This window comes from Condylura cristata, unplaced genomic scaffold (assembly GCF_000260355.1).
Source record: "Condylura cristata isolate star-nosed mole 26May11 unplaced genomic scaffold, ConCri1.0 scaffold00019, whole genome shotgun sequence".
Classification (NCBI taxonomy): domain Eukaryota; kingdom Metazoa; phylum Chordata; class Mammalia; order Eulipotyphla; family Talpidae; genus Condylura; species Condylura cristata.
The window spans coordinates 16,529,930-16,556,768 of NW_004567120.1; the positions used below are offsets into that span (position 1 = coordinate 16,529,930).

At 43.0% G+C, this 26,839-nt stretch overlaps 1 protein-coding gene across 1 annotated transcript in view; it reads right to left on the reverse strand.

Annotated features, from left to right (window-relative positions):
• COL4A6 (collagen, type IV, alpha 6) overlaps positions 1-26,839 on the reverse strand; it is a 150,518-nt gene that overhangs the window by 35,007 nt on the left and 88,672 nt on the right. The window contains exons 3-16 of the mRNA XM_012727066.1: positions 24,720-24,854; positions 23,502-23,546; positions 19,538-19,654; positions 17,290-17,358; positions 15,589-15,624; positions 13,814-13,876; positions 12,976-13,011; positions 12,747-12,788; positions 11,633-11,725; positions 10,340-10,393; positions 3,543-3,602; positions 2,459-2,503; positions 2,088-2,141; positions 684-753 (exon numbers count right to left, since the gene is read on the reverse strand). Coding sequence (XP_012582520.1) covers positions 684-753; positions 2,088-2,141; positions 2,459-2,503; positions 3,543-3,602; positions 10,340-10,393; positions 11,633-11,725; positions 12,747-12,788; positions 12,976-13,011; positions 13,814-13,876; positions 15,589-15,624; positions 17,290-17,358; positions 19,538-19,654; positions 23,502-23,546; positions 24,720-24,854 — 919 coding nt within the window. The remainder of the gene's footprint in view (positions 1-683; positions 754-2,087; positions 2,142-2,458; positions 2,504-3,542; positions 3,603-10,339; positions 10,394-11,632; positions 11,726-12,746; positions 12,789-12,975; positions 13,012-13,813; positions 13,877-15,588; positions 15,625-17,289; positions 17,359-19,537; positions 19,655-23,501; positions 23,547-24,719; positions 24,855-26,839) is intronic.

The window sequence follows — 26,839 nt, forward strand, 5'->3', positions numbered from 1 at the left end:
ACTAGTTATGATATATACATAGGTTTCCTTGGAATGGAATGCAGGAAGCCACTGTCAAACATTAACATCACTGTTCCTGCTGAGTTCATCAGACAGGACAAGAGCTGGAAAGGATGACAGGAACAGGGTAAATTAAGAGATCTAGCTGGCAGAGACACTATAGTGGGAGCTTTTGGTCAAGCAAAAAGTGGAGACACTGGCTATCTGGATCTTTGGAGAAGGCAGATGGAAGAGCTAGGGACATATAATAACTAGAAGAAAGGAGGGCAAAGACCCATTTTCAACATGTCATACTGTTGAGGACCATTAGCCACTTGCTACCCTGACCAAAGATACTTTTCTGCTTCGTGGAAACTGTCAAGCTAAAGCTAGCCCAGCTAAAAGGATATCATGTTTAGCTTTTCTAAACCTCACCAGGAAAACCATTTTTAAAAACCAAATCCAGGCCCAAGCCGAACCAAACCCTAGTCTTAATGGACTCAACACAAAGGAATGTGGAGAGGCTTGACTTGTATTTCCAAGACACTGACGATAGGGTCATTCACCAAGTTCAAGATAGAGCAGAACTTCAGATTTAGCAGACAGTCTAGAAGCTGAGAAAGCATATTTGTAACAATTACTGGGGATATAAGGATTTAACTCCCTATCTTTTCTTCTCCACTCAAATCAGTGAAAAGTTGCACCTGCAATCATGGTGCCATCTGTATCGATGAAAACATCTGGGCCTGGCTGGCCAATATCTCCCTTTTCACCCTGCAAAGATCAAATACATTAAACACAAAGATTTCCATAACCTCATGATCAAATGTCTAGGTACCCTCAAAGCCACCCCACTGGAATGAAGGGTTCCTCCTTCTGTAACCAACCCTTGGTTTCCAGGGCCAACTCATCCATACATCAATTTCAAAGTCTAATAAAGTTAAGATGAAGGCAATACAAGGCAGGCCAGAAGCCTGATATTCAGCTGCAAACCTGCCAAGAACGAGGGATGCCAATTTTATTGTGCAATCCTGTTGTGGGTCTGGGAAACATGTCCTAACATTAGACAAGCCTGTTTCCAAAAGGAAAGAGAGCAGAGTTTCAACTTTTTTCCATGCTCAGCAGGCCTTAGACTCTGCTACTGTTACTACCTTTGTTAGTGGATGATATTGGCAGAGGAAGTCAGAGGAGTCCTAATTTTTCCAAACTAGGGGTTCAGGTACCAGACTCAGATACAGTGGCATATCCAGGGTAAGATGAAGGGAGCTGTCTACCCTTGGTGCAAACCATAAGAAGAGGAATTGCATGAAGATAATTAAAAATACATACATTTGGCCCTCCCTGGTAGCTCAACGGATTAGGACACAGCACTGCAAGCCAGCTGCAGCAGCTTCAGTGTGAGTTCGATCCCCCACCCCGGAGGTGATCCACATGGTGTGGCAGACCTCTCTTGACCCGCCCGCTGTTCCTCTCAGCAGTGTTTTTCATTGATCTGCCTGTTCTGCTTCCCAATCTGTCTCTGGTGAATCCTCTCACCGCCCCTGCACCTCTGGCTTGTACCCCAGTTCTGTATGAATAAATAAGTAAATTAAAAAAAAAAAGAACCAACCACCTTAATTTTAAATATATAGACATTTAAACTAAAAAGTGGAAATTTGAAATCATGTTTGTAATGACATCTCAAGTGGCCAAATGTCAAAAATACATCTCACATGTAGGCACTTGCTATGGTCTGAATGAATCTGTTCTCTCCTTATTCATACTGAAAACCTACTTCCAAGGTGATGGTATTAGGTGGTGAGGCCTTTGGAAGATGAAGCTCTGGGATTAGTGCCCATATAAAAGAGTCTCAAGAGAGCTAGCTTGCCCTCTTCCCCATATGAGACCACAGAAGAGTAAGGCAGTCTGAGAGCCAGAACCCAACTATGCTGGCAAACTGACCATGGCATTCCAGGCTCTAGACTATAAATAGTAACTTTCTATTGTTTACAAGCCACCCAAACTGGAACATTTTGTTACAGCAGCCCAAATGGACTAAACAGAATTTATGGTAATTCTTCATACTTCTACTTCCCTAGTTCTGGAATTTCACTTGCCGACATTATTACCTTAGTTCCTGGGAATCCATTCAGCCCTGGAAAACCTGAGGACCCCTTGTTGCCCTGTGACAGAAACATGGGCTGGTTTAGGGTTTTTGGATTAGATCAAGGGAAATGGCAAAGGGACCTCAGTTAGCATTCTGGGGTTTGTACAGATTCTACCAGACTCTGGAAGGTGTAATTATTCTGGGTACTTAGCACTGGACACACATCTTCTTGGGTGAAAACAGAATGCTGAGATGATACCAATCAAAGGCAGGTGGGCAACTTGCACGATAAGCAGTGTCTCCTTTAGTATCGATGGCCACGTTGAGGGTAAAGCAAGGGGGCAATTGATTAGCATTTTATACATCAAAATTTTAATGATTTAACCAAAATACCTGATTTCCTGGAGGGCCTTGGACACCTTCGAAACCCATGGGACCCTGTTCAGAGAATAGAGGCACCATAGAAAGATTAATAGCCCACACTAGATAAAGCCACTGACTTCCATAACAAAGCTATCCAACTGAGTTAAGGATTTAGCAGCTTCTAAAATCAGGTAAGAGAATGTTGTAGACTTGGTTTAATGACTTCTTTCTAAGCACTAATCCATGAGTCTGAATAGCCATACAGCATTTTTAAAGAGTTAAGTAAATGGAAACATTTTAAGCACTAGCAGGAATTTGGTAGCAGGGCTGGGTGGTACTATACTTAGTTTCAAGTCATGAGATTTTTAAATAGATTGTGGGAAGGCCTTTTGTTTCTCATTCCAAAAAGCATTCTTTGTTGGTGATTATGCATTTTCAGGATAAGGGAGTAGGGAAAAGTACAAAAAGAAGTGGCAGGGTAATGAATGAATATTCAAGAGGCTCTTAACAAGCTTCCTGACCAAGCTAAAAACACAATTTCTCAAATGTTACTTCTTAAGGGCTAAGGTTGGCCAATGGCTTACACCCTGGGACCTAAGGGGCTGAAGCTAGGAATCAGAGAGGCTACAGTTATTTTCCCACTGGAAGTGAGGTTATTATTGGAAAATGTTGACTCCACACATCTCTCCTTATGTTCTAGCACTTCCCAGGCTCCTTTCTGTCACATAAAGATTGCACTTATGCGCCTGTACTCCCCTACCCCACCCCTCGCCCTTGCCACACCCTTGTCCACATTTCCTTGGAATAGACTGGAATGAATTCATGACAAGACTCGCATTATTCTTTAGCCAGAAGATAATTATACATAAGGACAAAGGAGGGTAAATAGATTTGGAACCACCTGGCTTAGGGTTACATCATTGTTATTCAAGGGAGTCACTTAGTCAAGGGAATGGTGCCAAGGAGTGAGGAGGGGCTTGGGTCTTCCACTAACAGTGAGGAACAGAAACAAGAGAGGCTTAAGAAATTGTCAAGTCACATAAATATGCAAGCAGGAAATAAAGTGAACCAGGTAGCTTGATAGACCCAGGTAAACAACATTCTAGGTTCATACCCTAGGTCCTGGCAAACCAGGGATTCCCTTTTCTCCATTTTCTCCAGTAGTTCCAAATCCCTGAAGGAAAAAAAAAACAACACAAGTTATAACATCATTTCTTCATAGGTCTCCTGAGTCCATTCTGTTACAGTCCGAAATCACCCAGCTGTCCCCCGTGACAAAGAACAGGACCAGAGATGAGCAAGCAAGCAGAGTTTATTAAGCCAGCTAGCTAGGGTCAAGCCTTCCTGCAGGCACGCAGGCCACACAAGGAGAGCAAGACCCCGACCATAGGAATATCAGAGAATATATAGGCCCTATCGGCCGTTACATATGTCATAGCTGGTGCAAATTCAAAGAGTAACAAACTTCACAGCACCCAAGGACAGGTTTCTCAGTCGTGAGACAGGAGCTGATATCAGGGTCTAGTCTCAGCCAGTTTCAGGAATGTTATCTGCCTGCTCTCCTTTCTGGGCCCAGGGTGAGTCAGAGACCCAGACAGAGGGGCCTAGCAAGAGGGGCTTAACAATTCAAAGCAAGGAGGTAGTTTTGAACCAACTCTACTGCCCCACCAGGCAGGCTCACCATGCTGATTGTCTAGTATTGCCTGAGAAACACAAAGCGCCTAAACATAATTTGGACTATTCAGTCAAGGTTTCTTTTCAGTGCTAGTAATAATGTCTTCCCTCCAAAGCATCATTATAAGTACTTCTGGCACCGTGAAATAACAACATAAAAATGATTAAATCTCTAACTTCATTGAGTTCACAATGAGGAAACCCTCAGAAGGACTAACAAAGCATCTTGCATGACTTATGGACTTAACAACAGAGCCAGGTCTTTGGCTTCCTATTCCAGGCCCTCTAGGAGCTTCATACTTTGATCCGCAAACTGAGAATTGCATTAATCCTTGGGGGTGGATACTAGAGAGAAGAGCTCTTGCTCTTTTAATCCAAGGTGACAGCAACATCCTCTTCAAGTATTTCAATCAATGAAGAGAACCCACAGGCCCCAAAGTCAGTCCAACAGGGCTTTGAGATGGTCTCTAACCCCTCATGGTCTGCTCACAGGATTTGCACCCATGGACGTGTCTTGAGGGACAAGCAAAAATCCCCAAAGTAGCGTGAGTGAGAAAGAGCTTCCTTCTCTCTTAGTCCAAGACAAGCATATTCTGAGCTCATTTTAACCAAAGTGGATCAAAGTCTTTCATGGCAAACTTAATTGAGGCTGATTTGTTGTTGTAGTTTAAAATTGGACTTTCTGGAGCAAAGATTTTGGCAAACAACCTTTAGGCCTATTGTGAGAGTAAAGGAGGCAGTGAAGCTTTTCCAAATGGGAGCCTGTGAAAGACGCTAAATGTTGTGGCACCTCTCCCGCTGTCCTCTTGAAGTGACCTGGCTCAGCTCATGTGAAGGCACTGCCCAAGGGCCATTTGTAATTTGTTCTTTCTCCTACACACTCAGGGCATTCCCATGGGCTCTGAGAGCTGGCTGAATAACCCTGAGCTTTCTTGGCTCAAGTTTCAATTTCTTTTTAAATGTGGGTTGTTTAGTTGTCTTTTTTATTGGGAAGAGAGTGTGCATGGTTGTGTGTCAAGTAGCTCAGACCTCATGTGAATAGGATTTCTACTTGAATGGCCCCTGGGTCAAACTGAATGCAAGCCTATTTGAAATCTGAGTTCTACATCTCAAACTGGAAATCAAGGCATGCCGCCACCTGGTAGAATGTGTCTACTGACCTCTGAAGTCAAATGCTCCCTGCAGCTTCCCTGGACCAGACCATGGAAGCAATGGCAACAGTGCATGTGACGCCAAACTCTTCAAGCACTAAGATGGGTTTTGTCTGAAAGTTTGTAAGCTGCTGGTCTATATTAGACTCACGTTGCTCTCTTCCAAACATGTTATTGCAAGCTCAACACACACAAGGAGCTCTAATACCCACTTGTTGAACTGAATGACAGAGGAGAAAGCAAAACGACTACACAGGGGCAAGCAGAGACTGTCCAAGAACAGTTTCATGTCCTCCATCTATTTTGCCCGCAACTGTAAAGACAAGAGGGCCTTGTTCTCCTCCTTTTGGAAACAGGAAGAGCCTCTGGATTCTTGGTTTCTCTGAGAGAGGGTCTGAGAGCTTGTGCTACAATGTGAACAAAAGTAAGTGCATGAAAAGCTTAAAAAAGAAAAACATTAAAAAGAAATTTGTGTGTGGGTTAATGCCAATAAGACATACGTGACTTGGCAAGATACTGGCCTGCAGGCTCGGCTTTTGTCCCAGCAGCGGGAGACACCAGAGCCCTGCTGAACAAGCTGTGCTAGAGAGATGTCCTGGGACCTGGCTTGGGCCCAGCAAGTCCTTGTCATGAGCTGTCCCACACCGACTCTCCCACAGCCCTTCTTGCCCATGACTGAAAGCCTCATTTGAGTGCTAGCTTGAGTGTTAGCTATTTACAGGTCTGCTCTCAAAGGCCCTGGCCTCCTGGTGTTTTTCATTCAAGGATACTGGTGACTTTGCAAATAACTCAACTTGAGTCACGTGGCCACACAAAAGGAGGGATGAGGTGGTCCCTGCACAGGGGGAGGAGGGCGGTGCACGAAAACAGGCAAGCTGAAAACAATGGGCTGGAACCGGGGGGCTGCCGGGCCCCACTGCTGAGGGAAGGACTCTCAGGCCCTAGCTCCTCCTCAGAGGCAGGCTCACCTGGGAGCAGATTCCCACAGCCAGTGAAGGCCATGGAGATGGGCCGGACCCTCCTCCACAACGAGGGAGGGCAAGGTGGGAGGAGGCTGCAGCATACAAAGGGGAGGGAACACGGGTAGGTGGGCTGTCAGAAATGAGTCCTGCTTGGCCCTGCGAGGGGGCCTGGAGGTTGGAAAGCTAAGTCCTCGCCTTCTAAAGTCTGAGCAGGTCACGCTGCGATTGCCTCTCGGGCCTCCAGGACCCAGACCCAGCTTAAGTCTGTCAAGCTGGGGCTCCTCCTCCAGAGGACCTACCTCAAGTGTCTTGAAAGTCTGGTTCTGATTTGAAGGAGAAACAGCAGTTGTCTTAAATACACTGGTTACCTCAGACTTTGCCACTTTCTTCTCTTTTACTGCTCTTCCCATCTTTTCCATTTTGCCCTACCCTGTGTTCGCTTGTCTTTGGAATATAGGGACCACCGTATATGATTTTTCCAGAAAATCAGAGTGAAATTTGTGATGCCGGAGCTGAGTCAGACAATCAGGGATACTGAAGACCCACTGCACAGGGTCCGAAGCAAAATGGGGCATAAATCTGTGAGGCTGGCCACTTGTCCACAGTTCCTTTAAAGATTTAGGCTGGATGAAAAGGAAAGAAATGGTTAAAGGATCATTTTGGATTCTCTACAGCTTTCCATTCTTCATGCTGCATTGTTTCTGGTGAGTGTGAATAAATGAAAATCACCATGAGCAGGCCAGAGTATCTCAAATATGTTACCATTTTTCTCCTCACAACTGTCAGAAAACAGAAGGTGTCCATGATTGTTTCCATTAAGTGGCTAGAGTAGCAGGACTGAAGGAACTACAATATTTGGCCAGGCGTGCCCATGGAATCCATGCTGAGAGTGGCTGAGACGCTGGTTTCTTAGATCCCGCCCTACAGGAATACTCTGTGCTATATAACAGGGAATAATTTGTAGCTTGGATTTCTTTTTCTCTTTTTGGTGATTAAAAAATTTTAAATTATATATATATACATCTTTCTTCATTTTGTACATTTTTTTTCATTACAGTAAACTGGGGTTTCTAATTTTCAGCCCAGAATGTGAAACACTGAAAATACTGAGCTTGAAACAAGATTGCAATTCACCACCATTATTGTTGTTAGCCTCTCTTTTACAGGACAAAAGGGAAGGAACAGGGTGAAGTGTGTAAGAGGGGACATCCTGTGAGGGAGAAAGGGGACAGTAATGGAACCACCCAGAGGAGACCACACCAGCCAGCACCAAGGCCACAAGAACAAGCTGGACTCTAGAGGGGTTGGGGGGCGGGCAGGAGACATTCTGAACTGGCTGGAATTTAAAAAAAAATTAATTTCTGTGTCACTTCTGCTTATAAGTTGCTACATGATTCTGGATGCCTCTCTTACCCATCAGGACATGTTTCCCTTCTCAACACAGGGGGATACACCCGGTCTATCTTGCCCAGGGATGATGTAGGGTGACTAGAATCTAAGTGACATGTTTACCAAAAAGGTACAAACCTCATTCCCAAACACACTTGCAGAGTAGTTTATATCTGTGCTGTCCAATGGAAATATACTGTTACTATGTTATTTTAAATTTGCTGGTAGCCCCATTTACAAAGTCAAATCAATAGCTGAGATTAATTTAACAATATTCTTTTAAATCAAATGTATCATAAATATTGCCAATATTGAAGTGAAATTTATTAATGAGATAATGTCTATCATACCAATTAGATTATGTCTATCATACCAAGTTTTTGAAATCTGGTGTGTATTTTACATTAACAACACATCTCATCTCATACTAACTATATATATGTATTTCTAAAAATTTATTTTACTTATTTATGCATACACGAGTTGGGGTACAGGTCAGAGGAGAGGGGGGAAATGAGAGGATTCACTGGAGACAGAGGGTGGTGCAGAACAGGAGGATCTACTGGAAAACATTGCTGAGGGGAGCAGCAGACAGGTCAGGAGAGGTCTGCTGTGCCATGTGGGTCAGCTCCCTGGCAGGGGATCAAACTCATGCTGCTGTGGCTGCTGATTGCTTCATACTCCTGAGACTTAACCCCTTGCACGATGAGGGAGGCCCTCAGGCTAACTATATATTAAGGTCTTGTTAACCATACACACAAAGCTAAAGACTTTCATATTGATAGCACAGCTGTTTACAAAGAAACTTTAGGAATAGTGTAAGTTGGATGTCAACTCAGTAGTAAACCATTACCATATTACAGATATACAGAGAGGTTCAGTGACATGCAAAAACCCAGAGCTGGAGTGAAGTCTGACGTCCAGCTGTCCCTCTCCAACATCAGAGTTCATTTCCTTTCTGATTCACTAGATGTGGAGCTGATTAAAACCAAGGACACTGAATAGAAGATTTTTTATGCCCTTTGTTTCTAAAGAGTAACAGGAATCTTCATGGAAGCAACCTGTGCTATGGGCTCTACTGATGCAGTTTTCTTACCATCCAGAGAGACCCAAAGTGTTTCAAAGGGTTGTAGGGAAGAACTAGAGTTATCTCTCCCTGCTCTGCTAGCAAGCAGGGCCAAGCCAATTGATTCATCGACTCATTCATTTCCTTTCTGAGTCCTATACATCCAATCCATGAAAATCTTGTCAGCTCTTCCTTCCAAATACATCTTGTGAATTAAGAGACATAAACAAATGCAATGTTGGGTCTCCCTCGGATTCTGACCCAAACAAGGCAATCATAAGTCTGAATTCTGACTTAACTGATATGGAGTAATTACAGATAATTACTGACAATTATATTGCCAGTATGTTTTTTTTTAAGTCTTTATCTCTTACAATTACAGAAGCATTTATCATGAAATGATATGTTATTTGCTTCAGATTGGCCATAAGCGGCTAATTACTGAAACTGGGTAATGGGTATATGGGGGCTTCATTATGCTATTCTGTCTACTTTTGTATGTATTTGAAATGTTCATTAATACAAAAAGTTTATTTTTTTTTTTACATTTTGAATCTTTTCACGTCTTTCCATTTCCATTGGTATCATCTGATCAAAGTCACCACTATTTCTTGTCTGGACTGCTGTAGTAGATGCTATCTATGTAGTTCTTCCAGTCCCACAGTCAGAGGGATCTTATATATAAAAGGCAGGGCTTTCCAACAGTTTCCCATCAAAGTAAAATCCAGATTTGACATAAAGATTTCTGTGATTTTTCTCCTGACTCTGCCTGATTCTTAGCCTTGTCCAATCAATTCCACCCCCTACCTTCTTTCTGTTCTCTAAAAGGGCTGAGATATTACCTCAGAGTCTTGGCACTTGAAGTTCCTTTGGCCAGAAACTTTCTTCCCAAAGTTCATGTGAAATGCTCCCTCATCATATGTTCTTCCTTAAAGAGGCTCTTCTTGACCATTCTGTCCAAAGAAGCCTACCCATTCCCCATCCAAATGCTATTACTTTACCCTTTTCTATCTTGTATGCGTCACTTAGTACAATGTGATCTTGATTTGTTTATCGTCTACCTCCTCCCTTACCCCTCCCCACCAACTAGAAAGCACTCTTCTCAAGTATAAAGACATTTACTTATTTAGTGTTCTAACCTCGGAGTCCAACACAATGCCTGATACACAGAAGGCCTGAAAAGGTATATGTGGAACTAAACAATCTATGATACAAGGGCAGATATGGAAGTAAACAGAATTGCTTAAATTAGCTACCATTTACTGAACAATTGGTAAATGCATGATGTACTAAGCTCTTTTTACACATATTATCTCATTTAGTTATCATAACCATTGCATTATTATCTCTTTTTTGTAGGTCTGGAAACTGAAGCTCAGAAAAGTTAAGAAGAGTGTTCAAGGTCACATAGCTGGAAGTGAAGCCACACACAGGTATGCTTTAACTCTAGAGCTTTAGATCATAACCTCTAAGATCTATAGTCTCAGGAAAAGCCATGCTAATGTCCCAATGAATTTGAGAGGCAACAGTTCCTCAAATGCCTTCTAATAATGAAGATGTGGAATTCTGGAAAATTACCATAGGAGGCGGTCTTCCTGTTAGTCTTGCATTATTATAGCTTTTGTCTAAAAAGATCCTCAAATACATGTTGACTTAACAGGAAACTTACCGGGAGACCTGGAGGGCCACTTGTTCCTGGGAAACCTGGAGGCCCTGGTACACCCTGAAAAATCAATCAAAACTTAGAGAGTAGCAGCAGGAAACAGGGACCATAAACACAATGGCTTCCTTGAGTTATTTGGGCTGGGTGGTGGGGAACCAATTAGGTAGCAGGGCTGGAGAACCAGAGATGGTGCAGATTTCCTAGGTTCCTCAACGTGTCACTGCACCAGGATAGCTCAGTCTAGAGAGCCCTTGGTGGCATAAGAAGGACAAAGACCAAGCAGGGAAAGAAAGCTGCTTAAAATATAAACTCACGTTCCCAGGCTAATTGGAAGAAAGATCTTTCTGGTGGAAAGACCTGTTCATTATGATATCCTGTAGCAAATTACAGACTTCAAAGAAATCAATGGTTTGGGGACAAGAGTAAAAATTACAATATGGACAATCTGTCTTTCTCTGATTATGACTTTGCCTATGTGTGTTATAGAAGGGCACCCTAATGTTTGGGAATGAGCATGGACACAAAAATTGCTCCCCACTTTCCCCCAAATCAATGTTTGCTTCCTGGAGAGAGCCTGGACCTGTTGCTTCCACATAGATAAAATTAAATAAATGAATTAAAAAATTTCCCCTGCTTGCTATTGGCTAATGGCACATCACAAAACTTAAGGGAACCCAAAGAAGGAAGAGAATACAGTTTACTGAAGGATATCTGCATACCTTAACAGCATACAGTCACTTAAATACAACCACATGTATACTCACTCTCATTAAAACACAGCTCATAAAAAATATCTTGGTTAAAAAGGCGACAGCTTTAGAGTTGGTAGATCAGATCAGGTGAACTAGGGTGCCTACTGCCACTTGGTGACAGCAGATTCTGTGGGCAGGGTCAAGTTTCGTGGGCAAAGGGCTTCCTTAAAGAGATAACTCAGAAGTTACCATTTATACTATGTTTGATCATAGTACTTTAGTGATGGAAGTCTTGAGAGGGTTGGGGGTTTTGAGGGGAAAACTCAAACTATTTAATGTTTTGTACAAAGTATCCAGCATTTTGATAATTGAATTTGTAAAGCTGCAATGGAAAATAGCACTTCAACCCATATCCACACACTAAAGAACAGACTTTTTAGAATGCTTTTCACAAGGGACAAACAAAGGTTTTTTTCCCTCCTTATTTACAAAACAAAAAAACAGTATCTAGAACCCTTTCTTTTTACACTAGTATCTGGTTATTAGAATTAAAGCTGTATCATTATGAAAAGGCTTATTAACTTGTGTCATTCTTAATGTTCACTACCTTGGATCCTTTCTTCCCTTTGGGAAATCCCATAAATTCTAGCTCTCCAGTAGATGGTGGGGGTCCTGCAGGGCCAGGGAGGCCAACATCTCCCTGGAAAATGAAAGGGAATGTCAAGTAAAGCAAACAGCAAACAGGCCATAAATTTGGGAAAGTTGGCTTGTCCTCTGGATGTAGTTCACAAATAAACTGTGCATTACTTTGACTTTTTCATCCTCACCCTTGCATCAATGAGGGAAAAAGAAATCTATTAGTGCCAAGGGATGGGAAAAATCTAAGCCTGTCCAAGTGCATTTTGTACCCACACTACAGAGAGAAAATGCAAGATGGAGAAAGGAAGCCATGGGTTGGTGGTTGCCATGTTCATGCATAGAAGGGAGTATAGAAGAGAGCAAAAAGTGGTTTGAGTAAAGCGAGTGGCTACCTCTTGACAATGGAAATCAGACTTTGACTGGGCCAGTCCTTGTCAAGAGCATAAGCAGAGTCAAGGGAAGTCTGTTTTGCAACATCGGAGGCTGGATTTGCCCCTTCAGAAGGCAGTGCAACCCACAAGAGACTGGTGTTCAGAGAGGCAAGCCCAGTTTCCCTCCAGGCTCCAAAATCACTAGACAGTTTTACAATGGAATCTAGGAGAATGAGAGAGGAGAGGCAACAGAGGTTAAGGAAGAGAGATGGAGGAGATACACATACACACACATACACAGAATGTGGAGGAGGAAGAACAAAGAGGCAAAGGAACAGGATAAGACAAAGACAAGAAAGGGGAAGGACAGAAGGAAAAGGTGAAATGCAGAAAGGATACATAGGACACAGTATAGAAAACAGCCAAGTGGACGGAAAAGGGAGCATAGAGAATATGCTTGCAGGGATATATAATTTACAGGTAAGAAGCAGGAAGGCACAACATTTTGAGAGAAAAGGTCACAGTAGCCTATGTTTGGCATGTGTGTGTGCAGGTCTTAACAGACCTATTAGAGGACTGATGTGGAGTGGGAAATGCTTATTTCCAAAGTCAAGGTCCAAATCTCCTACACAAGCAGGTACATGTGTGCAGTCAGAGACATTTTTGGGGGAATATATGGAATGCAGATTGTATTTTACAAAATCTATTTACCTTGGCTCCTTTCTCTCCTTGGAAACCTAGTCCCATATTCCCCTGGGGTGCCGGGGTATGGGAAAGAAAAACAAAATCGATTATTAAATTTGTTTTAGGACCTTAAATTGGAAAACAATCCCTTTGGGTTGTTTATCAGAAAGTGTGTTTAACCAAATCAGAATATTTCTAGAAAAACCAGAGTACTTAAATGATCGGAGTTCAAATACCCCAGGAAAAGTATACTTACATCAGGCCCAGGGAAGCCAGGAGGCCCTGGAGGACCCTGTATTAAAATGAAAGCAAAGAATTAGCACATACTAGATTCAGTCAAAAAGAAAATGAACATGGACATGCTGAAAGTCTATGGGGATAAAGACCCCAACCTGGCTTTGGTGGAGCAGATTCTAGTTCTTCTTTCCCATGGTTCCTTTATTATCTGCTTGGAAATCTTTTAAATTGACCCAATCAGCATATTCATGCTAAGGTAGTGAAGACATCAGGTATCATTCTTCCTAACTGCCTAGGTATTTTTACATGATGACCATTGGTGTAGTTAACTCAAAGTAAGCAGTGGTGGGATTTCATGCACTGGAGAGAGATCAATCTGGAAACAGAATCTGGGATGACTGGTTACACTCTTCCTGTAACAGTGATGGCAAGTACTTTTGATATCAGGAAGGCAGGTTGTGAGAGTTGCTCTACACAAAGGTAAATAGGTAGAGCAATGCTAAGATGGTTTTGAAGCTTTTTTTGTGTTCAGGGTGGTGGTGGTGGTGGTATGATTAATTAGCAACATATCAGAGTTGGGGAGGGAAAAGGTGGTAGTAGATGTGTCTGGTTATCTGAACTAGATTAGAAGGCTGTGGAGTCACAGAATGGATGGTCAGGAAGACCATCTGCTTGATAAATAAAGGCAGTAATTACCTCTTCACGAAAGCCTACTTCAATTTAATCCTTCGAAAATGGGAGTTATCTCTCCCTACTAAGAGGGTTTACACTGACACAGGCAAACATGTAACCCATGGTTTCATGGGGGTAATACATGAAATGACTGGGATCAAATGATAGATTTCAGTTGGACTCACCGGCCATCCTGGTGGTCCTATATGTCCTGCCGTCCCTGGATATCCAGGCATCCCTTGTGGGCCCTTGAGAGACAAGTTGTTAATCAAGATCAGAAAAGAATGTTGGTAGCAAATTAATTCCTAATAGTCAAACATTGCAAATGTTCCAAGTGTTCACTGGTCAAAGATGATAGACAGACTTTGATACCTCTGTAGAGTGGAAAGAGATTCAGTATCAAAAAGTAACAAACTATTGACAAAGGAAACAATGCAGATGGATGGCAGAAGCATCGTGCCAAGTGAAAGAAGTCAAACTCAAAATACTGCATATTTGTATTATTATTATTATTTTAATTATATAATAGTTTATTTTAACATATTTTGTGCATTTTTCCATCTCAGTTGCAATCCCCTTGGGTTTCCCATCATGTATTATTATTTTTTAAATATTTATTTATTTATGCATACAGAACTGGGTACAAGCCAGAGGTGTGGGGGCAGTGAGTGGCTTCACCAGAGACAGAGTGGGGAGCAGAACAGGCAGATCGATGAAGTACACTGCTGAGGGGAGCAGTGAGCTAGAAAGGAGAGGTCTGCTGCACCATGTGGATCACCTCTGGGGTGGAGATCGAACTCATGCTGAAGTGGTGTGAAGCTTCTTAGTGTTGTGCTTTAACACACTGCGCCACCAGGGAGGTCCCTGTATTATTATTTTTATATGAAGTTCTAGAACTGGAAATACTATGATGGGAAAAATCAGAATGGTGGCTGCCATTGGGGTAGGATCAGGGCAGGTATTGGCTGGGAAGGGGCATGAGGGCGCTGAGGTGATGAGAATGTTATACAAATGTAGTCAGCACAACCTATACACCAAAGCTGTTTCGCTCTTGGGGCTACGTATGCCCTTGGTCCTCTCTCATCTCTGTTTATGCATCTGCTTGTATACACCCTGTATATTGCCTACCATTTTCATACTACTCAGTTTCAAAAGTGTCCTTCCAGTGCCCGTCAATCTAAACATCACCCAAACTTCTCAGAGGCTAAAACCTATTCGAGATATAAAATCTCTCAGGATGTATCTTTAGGTAGACACTATCTTTTCCTGGAAGCTGTTGTGGAACTGTTAAGCCACATCCCTCATAGTTTTTCACATTCTGGAGGGTGGGGTGGGGTCAGGTGGATATTGCTGGTGCAGAGACCATGTTTGCACTGCCTTGGGGAAAAACTCTAGCACTTTGCTGAGAGTACACATAATATACTGATGAAAGTGGAAAGGAAGACAAAGAGAAGGCAACTATCCCCCATGCCATACAGGGAAAGAAAGAAGAGCTTTCTTAAGTTACTTCAAAGGAAAGTGATGACGTGTGGAAATTCAAGTTAAAGGAAAGCTCTTATTCTGGCCAAGTCGTGGTCTTTCATGGACTCACTATTGTCAAGAGTGTCTAAAAGAAATTTCTCCACAGAATACCACCTAAAGAACACCTTATTACTTTTGTTTTACCCACAATACTCTGAGCACACAGAAAACCTTTAGTAAATACTTGCTGAATGAAAGGCCAAATTGTTTTCTAAGACATCAGGTACCTGGCCTGAAGGTCTAAAGGCTTATGTGCTGTGTATCTTGAGGTAGTCAGCCAGTGCTCTTACATATTTCCTCGCTTAGAAAATGTCAACAGTGTGACTCATTGCACCTCAACTGTCTGGGTTTTCCTTGAGAAAGTCTATAAAGACATTTGAGTATCATACAGAAAAATCAAAAGGCACCCTTGGAACCGTCGGCAAATTACGTAACTTACAGCGATTCCATCCAGTCCTGGCAGCCCAGGATCCCCCTGAGAAATGAACAAGTAAGACAAATAAATTAAACCTGTGGTACTTCATAGAGAACTGACCTAACCATGCATGTGCATAAAAAACATATCACTGAGGCATGGGGCTCTTCCGTCAAGCCCTTGTGTCTTAAATAATGCATGACTCGGACATATCCAATCATTTACTTTTTTTTCCTTCCCAAAAATCTGAACTCTTGAAGACAAATATTATAGCCTTGACTGACCAAGATTTCCTATTTTACTTGGGTTAATTAATTTTCACCTTTGCTAGGAACTTATCAATTAGAAACTGCTTCTGCGGGCTGGTGATTTGTCTGCTCTTTTTGGAGGAAAGAAAAGCTACCTTCCCGTGTGCCTTCATCCCCAGAGAATCTGTGCCCATATGTATACAATGCAAATCAGACATTTCAAGGGAGAATCAACAGAGCATACAGGCTCTGATTACGTTTTAATTACTTTGCAGCATCTTAAGCCACTGTGTGAATCTATAATATAACCATCTTGTGGAAATTGCTGTGTTCCGCAGGGTCCAGTTTCTCTTTGACTTTTGGCAAAACCATTTCATCAATATTTGCTACTATGACAGTGCACATATTTGGACACCTGCTAGTTGTACCCCACTTGGCTTACAGTAAAAAATCAGCTCCTTGCAGCAGGGATGGGGATTTGCCTGGGTATTATCTCATCAGTAAACTGGCCGTGTGACTCTAAGCAAGTAATGAACTTTCAGAATAGCTCAGTTTTTCTATCTGTAAAATAAGCAACATGAACCTGACAATCATAAGTTCCTTTCCAAGCTTGACATTCTATCTTCTGTTATGGCATCTGTAACCAAGAGCACAAGACTTATACTGTTCTTAGTTCTCAGCCAGCAAACCAATCAATGCCTTCCAAAGTGATTTCCAGTTTCTGGCTCATGCATGGACAGAAGTCAGAAAGTTTCCATCCTTGACTGAGTGAGCTGGGTACGCTCAGTTCTTGGGCATGCAGACTCCCATATGCTATCAGGGCAGTGATGGGCTTCCTTCCCACTGTGCAAGGAAATGGGAGCAGTTATCTTGCACCAGAGTTTATTGAGGGCCCACAGGTTACCAGGAGTCATATAACAGGAGTACAGTCAAGAGAACACAGAAGGTTGTTGCCTATTCTAGGAGAAGATGCAAGTTGCCAGTCAATTGCAGAACTGATGGGCAAATTTTAGAGATATCCAGGAACCCAGTTAGGGTGAAGGGCTGGTGTGAAGGGACAGAAAAGGGTCAGACTCAGGATCCTGGGCAGATGGCCACACCAAGATGGTCTGAGACATGACTTCAAGCCAAGAGACACAGATAGCAAGGATTCTAGTGTAGACAGAAGGTCTCTACCTCCAGGAAATGTCTCTGCTTGCCAAAGAAAATGATACCCATGCAAACTGTTTGTTTGCTGATCTGCCTCTTGTTTTTGGTCTAGATCCTACAAAACAAATCTCTTTGACAGTATGGTTGCAAACATTTCTGTGAATGTTTTCACCACAAAAAGCTCCAGATCCTTTTTCAATCCAGTTTGGTCTGCTCCTTAAATAGAGGCACAGATGCTAGTTCTGGAAAAGCTTCTATCGGAGGTGGGGCCCTATCCCAGGGAACACAGCATACAGCTTATTCAGCTGTCCTCCTCAGATGTTCTTACCTTCATTCCTTTGAGACTACCTTGGGCAAAGACAGGTTCACCTTTAGAGCCCTTTTGACCAGGAAACCCCTAAGTAAAATAAGAAAGGTTTGTGATAACTACACATAATTTTGTTAATAGAATGACTTATCATCTAAAGGATGGAATAACAGAAACTTATGTGGATTATTGTATGTCAGTACTGGCTGTGCTAAGCAGCAAAGTTAACGCCTTAAACAGGGACTGTATCTCAAAGCTCTAGATCCCCCAACCCCCAACTCAGAAGTCTATAGAGTTTAGAAGTCTCTGACTTTATTAAGACTACTATTCTAAATATCCACATATGATACTCATGCCATCCACAAACCACTCACAAGGTGAACTCAGCTATGTACATTATGGATGGAGGCTTTGTCTAGGATAGAGGTTAATGAACTAATAAAGACTCAGTGTGTAATATCAGGGTTCTGTCCCACCTTCTTTTATTCCTCCTCTCCCTATCTTCTAGAAATTTAGAAACAAACCACAGGTCAAGTTTTATGTGGACCACTTTGAAGACCTCTGGTCTAAAAACATCTACAGATCCATCTACATACTGTGCAGGAACCTTCCATATCACTTCAGCTTCATATCACTGGCTGAGAAGCCAGTGTGTGTCCTTTTTATTTTAACACAGAAAACAGTTCAAAGTATACCCAGCCTACTTATCAACCAGGCTTTTTACTCTAATATATCTAGAGATATCTAATATCTGCTAGATCTCATCCTCCTGGGGAAAATCAGGGCATGTTCCTATATTTAAGTGGCATCAGGATTAGCATTAGGGGTAAGGCTAAGCTTTGGAGACTGAAATATTGATTCCTGAGCTTAACAAAGTGGTCCCATAAGAACAAACTAGTTTCTTTCCTAACACTTCTCGTTTCCACTTATTCTTGCGGTCACTACTTTCACCAAAGACACTACAAAAAAAAAAATGTACTCAGAATCCAGAGGGTTAGTAAGGTTCAGCTTAATAAAATACATGCCCACTTTCTTATTTTGGAATGTTCATTACTTTGGGATTCCTTTTCTCCCTCTCGGGGGCAGCATTTCCTTACTTTGCTCCATTACCATAGTAGGAGAGTGGTTGTACTCCTCCCTTGTTGCCATGGCAGTGTTTACAGTCTTTTGTGTGGCAATCTGCCGGTTCTCCGTAGGTAATACATCTTTTTCCTTGCCTGCTGTATATTGCTTTGGCCCTTTGATGTCAAGGTCCTTTATGACAATCTGGGAGGTGTGCTTTGCCTGTTAGTCTCATTCTCTTACACATGTACCCACACATACAGCTTGGTCACTGAAGTCAATGGTGCTGCTTTTTCACTAAAATACCAGCTGATTCATGTAGCAATGGTTTTGAGCTAAAGAGTATGATTTCTAGACAAAGGTATCACTTCAGTACTCTCATTAGCTTTAATTTTTTCAAGTGGGGTTGAGAATGGGTTTGAAATGTGTTATTTTTCTCTTTCCAGCCACTTGTAATAGCAGTCTTGCAAAGGCATAATTCCGTCATCAATTAGAGATTCTTTAGATGCAAACATTTGAGCCCATTCTGGATGAAAGAAATTAAAGTGATAATGCCAGGATTCAATACATGTCTTTTCGATTCCAGAACCAAGGATTATGGTGTGGGGGAAGGCAAAGGGGCAAACCATGTCAATAAGACAGTAGGGTTTTCAGCTATTTCTCACTATTGACCCACGGGGACAGATGATTCCTTGGTGTCTTGGGGATGAGTCCTGTGCCAGTAGCACATTCCAATTTGTGAGGACCCACAATATCAATAATAACTGCCAAATAGCCCCTTGGGAGGCAACATCACCCCTGAGGAAGAAGAAACATCACCCCTGAGTAAGAAACACTGGCATGCACCAAGCCTTCCTACTCCCTCTGATCATCGTTAGTACTTTCATGAATCCATAAAAGCCCTTTAAGTACTGAACTTACCAATGTCGTCTGTGTGTTTGCTCACATTTCTAACACTTGCTAACTCTGAAGTCGTCCTTTAAAAACATTAACCCTCAGTAGTATAGCATATGCATCCAACTACTACGGGTAGTTTTCTTTAGATGTTTAGTGCAATGGCACTGTCAGTAGGGCTTCCTGCCTTGAACAAGGGGCTGGCTTGGCTGCCCCAGATGCTTAATGGGATGACTAAAGAAGTAGAAAACAGGTACACTTAAGAGCAATCAAAGCAACATTTGAAATAATATACAAAGATCTGGCCTCGTACAGGTGGTCCGAGTAGTCCAGGGTAACCATCAGAGCCTGGAAATCCAGTTGCTCCTTTAGTTCCATTATAGCCGTCCAGGCCAGGGGGGCCTCTGGGTCCTGGCTGTCCAGGGTGACCCTGTTGAAAAAGAAAACAAGGGATTGTGTCAGCCACAGGACTCTGATACACTGACAAGCTCTACGGTGAGAGAAGCCAACTACACTGTCAAACTCTGGCTCCTTGTTCACTTTCTTAGCTCCGCCACCTGTGTTCTCATATCTTTCCTTTATACTCAGTCTCATGTATGTGGTGGCAGCTCTGGGTTACCCTTCCCCAAAGAAGCAAGGCTTTAATAGGATCCAAGCTGAAACCAAAGGGATCGAGCATGAATAGATGAGGTACCTGGGGTGTTGCAGCTTTGCCTTCCCTGGCTACAGGGATGTGCTAAGTTAGGGCTCAGCTGTTTGAAGTTGAAATTCTACCAGCAGAGAATTACACTGGGTCTTGGGATTCCCCAGACCACACAGGAAGCTGGGAAGCTGGGCATGACTGGCCAGAGCAGAAACTCTGCATGGGAAATGACGCTGGCCTTTGGTCAACAGGGCAAAGGAAGCTTCCATAGCACCACCTCTCCTGGAAGGCGCTCTGTCAAAAGTAAGCGAGTTCTGAGAGAAGCATACCTTCCATCTGATTTGTCACCATCCCTGTCACGCTATTGCTTCAGTTAGGGAACCGTCTTTTCTCCTCTTCTCCATACTCACTACAGAGGCAGCCCATTTTGCTGGGGAATTAGTAATCATTCATAAATAGATGCTCTGAATTCATTAATTTTTTAGAATTGAGCTTCCTTGGTGCAGATAGTCTACCTTTTTCTAGGGAATGCATCTTTTTAAAATTTATTAAAATTGTGTTGCGAGTGCCATTGGGTCCCCAAGTTGAGCGGCTGTTCTTCCATGTGCTGCCTGACAATGCAGCTCTTCATGAAGACCTTAACCAGAAAGGTGAACACCCTTGAGACAAAGCCCAGTGACCCCATCATGAATGTCAAGGCCAAGATCCAAGACAGGGAAGGCATCTCCTCTGACCAGCAGAGGTTGATCTTTGCAGGGAAACAGCTGGAAGATGGGCCAGCTTATCTTAATACAACATCCAGAAGGAGTCCACTCCCCATTTTCTCCTGCACTTCAGGGGAGGTTTCTAAATAGCCCAACAGCCCCCTTTTAAACTTTCAACAAATTTCATTGTCTTTTTTTTCCCAATCAATTTGTTGTATTTCCCCGAAGCCCTGGAAAAAAAAAATGTGTTGTATGTTGGGTTGGGTATGGAGGATGGAGCAATGTGATGACTTGAAAGACAAAAACATCTAATCAGGTGGTGCATTTTGAAAGACATATGTATATATGTGTACATATATATGCACACACATTTATACTTGTATATGTGCTTAATGATTTAAGAGAACATGTTCTTAGAAATCAACTTTTCAAATTTTAGAGAAAACAATTTCTTGTCATATTCACATTGAGAAGATGCTCCACTGAATTCTGTTTCGTTATTATCATAGTAATTGGAGCTAGACTGTTAATACACAAGTATGATTCTAACTTTCCGGAGAACGGAATAATGAGTTCAGAGGAGTGATCAATAAACTTATTTTTGCAATAAACTTGCTGCAATTTGTGCATCTCCAGACTTGGGTGGTGATTTTTAGAAATGGAGAAAACTTACTGGCATTACTAACTTTTTTCTTTCAACTGAGATGGCTATTTATTTATGTGTGCCCTGAAAACCCAGCTTCTCGGGATATGAGTCTCAGGAGGTTGACTTCTGTGGATTACATCACCTCTACTCCCTTTCCTTTGCCTCAGTTCTATTTGGTCAGTGGGCGACACAGGAATGAGACTGGATGGCAGGAGAAGGAGCCCACGTTGGTGAATCCCTGATGCCCAGTCTCCATGGCTCTCTTCTGCTAATGGCCACATTTCTCTACCATCTCAGCTCTGTCAGGCAGCTGCTATTCCATGCCTGCTCATTTCACTTGGTTTCCCCTTCAGGAAACCTAGGTATGTTCATTGTTTCACTATCCACTGTTTCCCTTAATCCTTCCGACATCCTTTAAATATACCATTAGGTCCATTCAGTTAACCCCTTTGGGGTACAGTATCTATTTCTTCCTCCATTCCTGAGTAGCCAGAGGAATGGGCAAGGACAAGGGAGAATAATTTCCTGGAGTGAGCCTTGGAGCCTAAAACTAAAGCAATCAAAATTGAAGGAAAACAGATACAAACTTTGATGGAGGAAAGGACCAGGGGAGGAGCCATGAGAGTGGAGACTTCTACTGGGACCAGTAGACTCATTTGGGGGAATCTGGATAGCTGCAATGCATTCTCCCAAGAGTGATGACCTAAAGTGAAGTCATCAATTCCTACATGTCCTTGGGCTCTCTTGATCACAAATTGGAAGCCAAAGTATGTAACTGGAGTCTGGTGCAAATTCCAACTCAGAATTGAAACCGGCATCTGTATCAAAGGATTCACTTCCAGTTGCCACTGAGAAGAGACTGTGGGGGAGGGGCATAGTACCAGTGCATGCTTGAAATCTTCCACTCATCTCTGGTGAAGCCAACTCCATGGAACAAATGGAAAAGGAGGCCTCTGGTTTGTTAGTTTCCTTCGTCCACTGTGAACACAGGAACACAGCCCTAACATGGCAGGGGGATATCATGATAGGAGAACCAATCTACTTATTTCCCTATGGGTCCAATTCTGGGCATTGTGCAGACTGCAGTTGAATAAGACTTAGGCAAGCAATGGCAGATTTGTTGATACATGTAACAGATACAAAGTTGTGAGCCTTCTATTCTCCAAATGCACAAATATATGTGAGACCTGGCCAGAATGTGGAACCTATGATAATGCCTTTGAACTAGAGACATATGCATTCTCTGTATCCCCACAGTAGAGTGCTAGAACCTAACAGGAACTCGAGAACTACCTTTAGATGGGCAGAGATTCAAAACCCCTTTCTCTGACACTAGATGATTATGTCATAAAACGGAAGAAGCTGTTAAGCCCAGGATATCCCCAACTATGTTTTCTGTAGTTTGGAAGAACCCCTTACAGGTTGGTGCAAGAAGACCTCCATCAATCGAAGGAGCTCTGCTTTTCCCAGTTCTGGAAGATGAACTTCCACACTAGACTTGATTCTTTTCTTCAAAAAAGTTGAAAAACCACCACTACACATAGACACAGTTCAGGCTGAAGACTCAATGTAGAGCAACACAGCAAAGAACATAACTAAGAAGTGACAGCCAGCAAGTTCCAAATACTCTACTTTAAGGCTGGTGAAACACTACCATGGAATTTCTAGTGGAGGTAGAAGCAGTGATGTAAGGTAAAAATGGAGATACAAAGGGACTGGACTTCATGGAGTGGGAGAAGATGTCTGCAAGCGCTCAGCTCCAGCAAAATCTGGACAAATTTAAGAGGCTGTTTCCAAGTGATCTTTGGAGCAGTCTTTTTTTGTGAAAACTAAAGAGAAATTCACTCTAAAATGAGATAAGGCTGAAGAGAACAAATTACGGGAACACAATGTATCAGGCTATCACTAAACCTAATTTAATGTACCTTCTTAATTTTCTTATAATGAATATGTATGTGCTCTAATGTGGCTCTGTCTATACACTTTAGAGCCAAATCCCTCACCCCCAATTAATAGTCCCCTCAACCCACAAGGCCTCGCTTAATTTTGCTAAGATATTAATGGTGTCTTATATCTGCACGTGTCTTAGCATTCCCCAACCATCTGATTTAATGTTGCTTGTACCCGAATCCAAGGGAAAGTGTGTGTGACCATTGCCTTAACACCTTATCACTCGAGCCTGAGCATGTGTACATGAGAAAGGATGTTGCTAAGGCAGTGTCTCAGCTATGAAGCACAACCTAGAGGGTCTATTGAAAATGCCTCTGTGGTCTCATTCACTCACTGGAATTCCATCGATGCCAAGAAAGCCAGGAACTCCCATCGGACCCTAAAAAGAAGTAGAGAAAAGAACATGAGACAATCCAGTTTTGATCCCTGTGATGCAGAGTATGCTCATGTGATATACGACCAAGTGTTTTGTATCTCCATTCCACGTTGTATCACCTTGCTCCCACTCTAGTTCCAAGTGACCGCTTACTTCTGCCTGAAGTCTTGGACATGTCTGTGTTTAAGACAAGTGATTGTCTTGGGCCTTAGGTATAAGGCCTAAAAGTATGGCTCCGTATTACATGCTGCCTTGACATTTGGGGAAAACAAGGAAGATCTCAAGTGGCCTAAGGCAGAGTTCCCCTCTCCATCCCAGTCCTGTAGATAAGTGCCCCTTGGCAAGTGGCCCCCCTTATCTAACAGTTCAAGTGCTTATCCCTAACTAGTGGTTTCAGTTCCCATCACTCACTGAATTATTCATGAGTCAATCACACCTTCCTTCAGGAACCAAGGGGCACTGCACCTTCTTGATACTACAAATCTGCCTCCCACAGACACGTCTGGTTCTTTCTGGGCCAGAATACAAGCCCTTTGTGCCCCTACATGGCATTTGGTGCCCTCCTTCCCTGTACACTGAATGTATGTGATGAATAAACTGTTGCTGAGCTTGTCTGTCTAGTGCTGGGTGTCATCGCTTTGGCCACCCCCAGAATCCTCCGGTGGGAATACATCCCTCACCAAGGTGAATAGTAGGTCACTAAAATCGGCAGGGAACATAAACCGAGCTGCTAAACTCAGCCAGCCACCATGACATGCTCAATCTCCTGTCTTGCACCTCTTTCCCTGTATTTGTAGCTCAGGTTGCTTCCAAGCATTCGAACCTCTTGCTGCTCAGTCTCCTTGCTTGGATTCCTGATGTCTGTTGTTTAGGTGGTTGGGCTTCTGCCCCGTGCCCCGGTCAACCCACATGACTCCGCACCACAGGGAGTCCACTGATCTAGCAAGTAGCTAACACAGTCGCTTTGTGGCTTGCTTGCCCTCAGTCTTACTGGAAACGGGCTCGTCCAGCCGCAGCACACCACCCACGCAGTCTCTGATTAAAGTGTGTAGCCAGGCATCAAAGTATTCAGGAATAACATCATTTCCACTAATGAACACGGCTGAGATGCGAGAACACTTAACTTCATATTAATGACCCATGCATCACAGGCAACCCAAGCTTTGGTGCTCTTACCTGATCTCCTTTTGGTCCATCTGGCCCCAGAGGGCCTGGGGAGCCCCTTTCTCCTTTCAACCCCGATAAACCAGTAGAGCCAGCGAATCCTTGAGGACCTGTTGGGCCTTGAGTTCCAATTGGTCCAGGTAGCCCCTAAGATGGACACAATGAGTAAAAAGAGAGCTTAGCGCCTGTTCGTCCCTCTTTCCCAGGCACAGAGAACACTGTCATCACTTCACTAAATAATACTGGCTTAGAGATCCGTGAAGCATGCCAAAGTTCCAGACAGGAATCAGAAAAGACTATTTTAGGGGTTGCTAAGCTCATTTGGATAAAACATATTTTAGAAGCACATTTAATAAGATTCATGTGTACCAAGATCCTTCAACTTTGTACTTCTTAGGAGATTAGCTATTCATGCTGGATGATATTGTCCTCTTCCTAGTTAATGCCAGGCCATCCATCAGATTGTCAAAATACTGAAAGAACAGAATGCTGGAGAGCATCGTGACATTTTATAACTCACATCCAAATGGCCAGCCACATGCTTGCTGTGAAGTCCAGAAAAGGCTGTGCCTCAGGGGTACAGAAAGGGGGGAACCCAGGATCCTGTGGACTCACCAATCTGGCAGAGCTCAGTCTTATAGGACATCCCCAGGACCCCTCACTGCACCTGGAGACCAGACACTGAAGGGGAACACGCGCACACACACACAGGTGCTCTAATTGTTTACTTGCTTCCTCCCTAACCCCCATCCTCTGTAGAGTGTTGAATGTGCAAAATTCAAGGAGTCTGAGAATATTCATTAAGTATCAATTATGATAGCAAGAGGGAGCAGCCTGAGGATTTTGAATGCCCTGGTTATAAAGTGTCTGTAACAATTAAGCCTGAGAGTTCAGGCTGACATTTTAAAGCTCACTGAGACAGAGAATTAACCCCAGTGGGTACAACACAGGCGAGCCTAGTCTATCATTTAGAACAAATCCCAGTAGGAAATGAATTTTCTTGGCAGAAAAATGAAAAGCATTAGTAACGTGCATTACCTCAGAGAAAACACCACCCCATCAGGTAGAAAGCTTATTTTCCTAAGCGCTTCCTACCTCTACTTCTTGGTCCCTTTCCTGGCTGTCCGAAGTATTCTAGAAACCAGTGCAAATTCTGATAAAAGCCCATTAAATATGTCTTTTATGGTGGACTTTGAAAAACAAGAGAGATGGTTTCTGGGGGTGGCTAGAGTCACATTCTAGGGGGCTCATACTACAAGTGGCCACCCACAGTTTCCAGTGTCTATTCAGCCCACAAAAACCTATGGCTCTTACAAAGAAGTAAAAGATGTTCTTCCTGGGCCTCCCTGGTGGTGCAAGGGGTTATGTCTCAGCACTATGAGGCTATCCGCAGCCACTGCAGCAGGGGTTCGATCCCTAGCCAGGGAGATGACCCGCATGGAGCGGTAGACCTCTCTTGTCTTGCCCACTGCTCCCCTCATCAGTGTACTTCAGTAGATCTGCCTGTTCTGTTCCCCATTCTGTCTCTGGGTCTCTGGTGAATCCTCTCAACACTCTGGCCTTCCCCTAGCTCCTGTATGCATAAATAAAATAAATCTTTTTTTTTTTTTTTTAAAGATGCACTTCCCAAGAAGGTGAGATTCTCTGGGATCGACACTCACCACTCAAGCTTCCCTGACACCTGAGATGGAGGTTGGAGACTGTTTCACAGGCTCCCTCCTGAGAATGACGGGTGAGCTTTCACTTTTTGTTTTTGCAGTTGTATTTATGCTGATTGTTATTACTCTTGTATACATTTATAAAATACACATGTGTGTGCATGTACGTGTGTGAAAGAAAAGGGATAATATATAAAAAAATAGTTCTGGGGTGCTGTTCAGGATTATCAAGTTGAAAGCATGGGTCCAGCTTTCAAAAGGAATGTACAAAAAAAAAAACACAGTAAAGCGAATAAACTCAGAACAGAAAATAAATGCTATGGGAACACAAACGCGGGGTTGGCCATGGGGGGTTTGTAGAAGGCTGTCCATGACTGCGGTGAGGTGGGGCGGGGTGGGGAGTTGGGAGGCCAAGGTATGTGCTGCATGGAGAGGCTGGATGGGCCCAAACTGAAATGGATGGCAGGAAAGTTG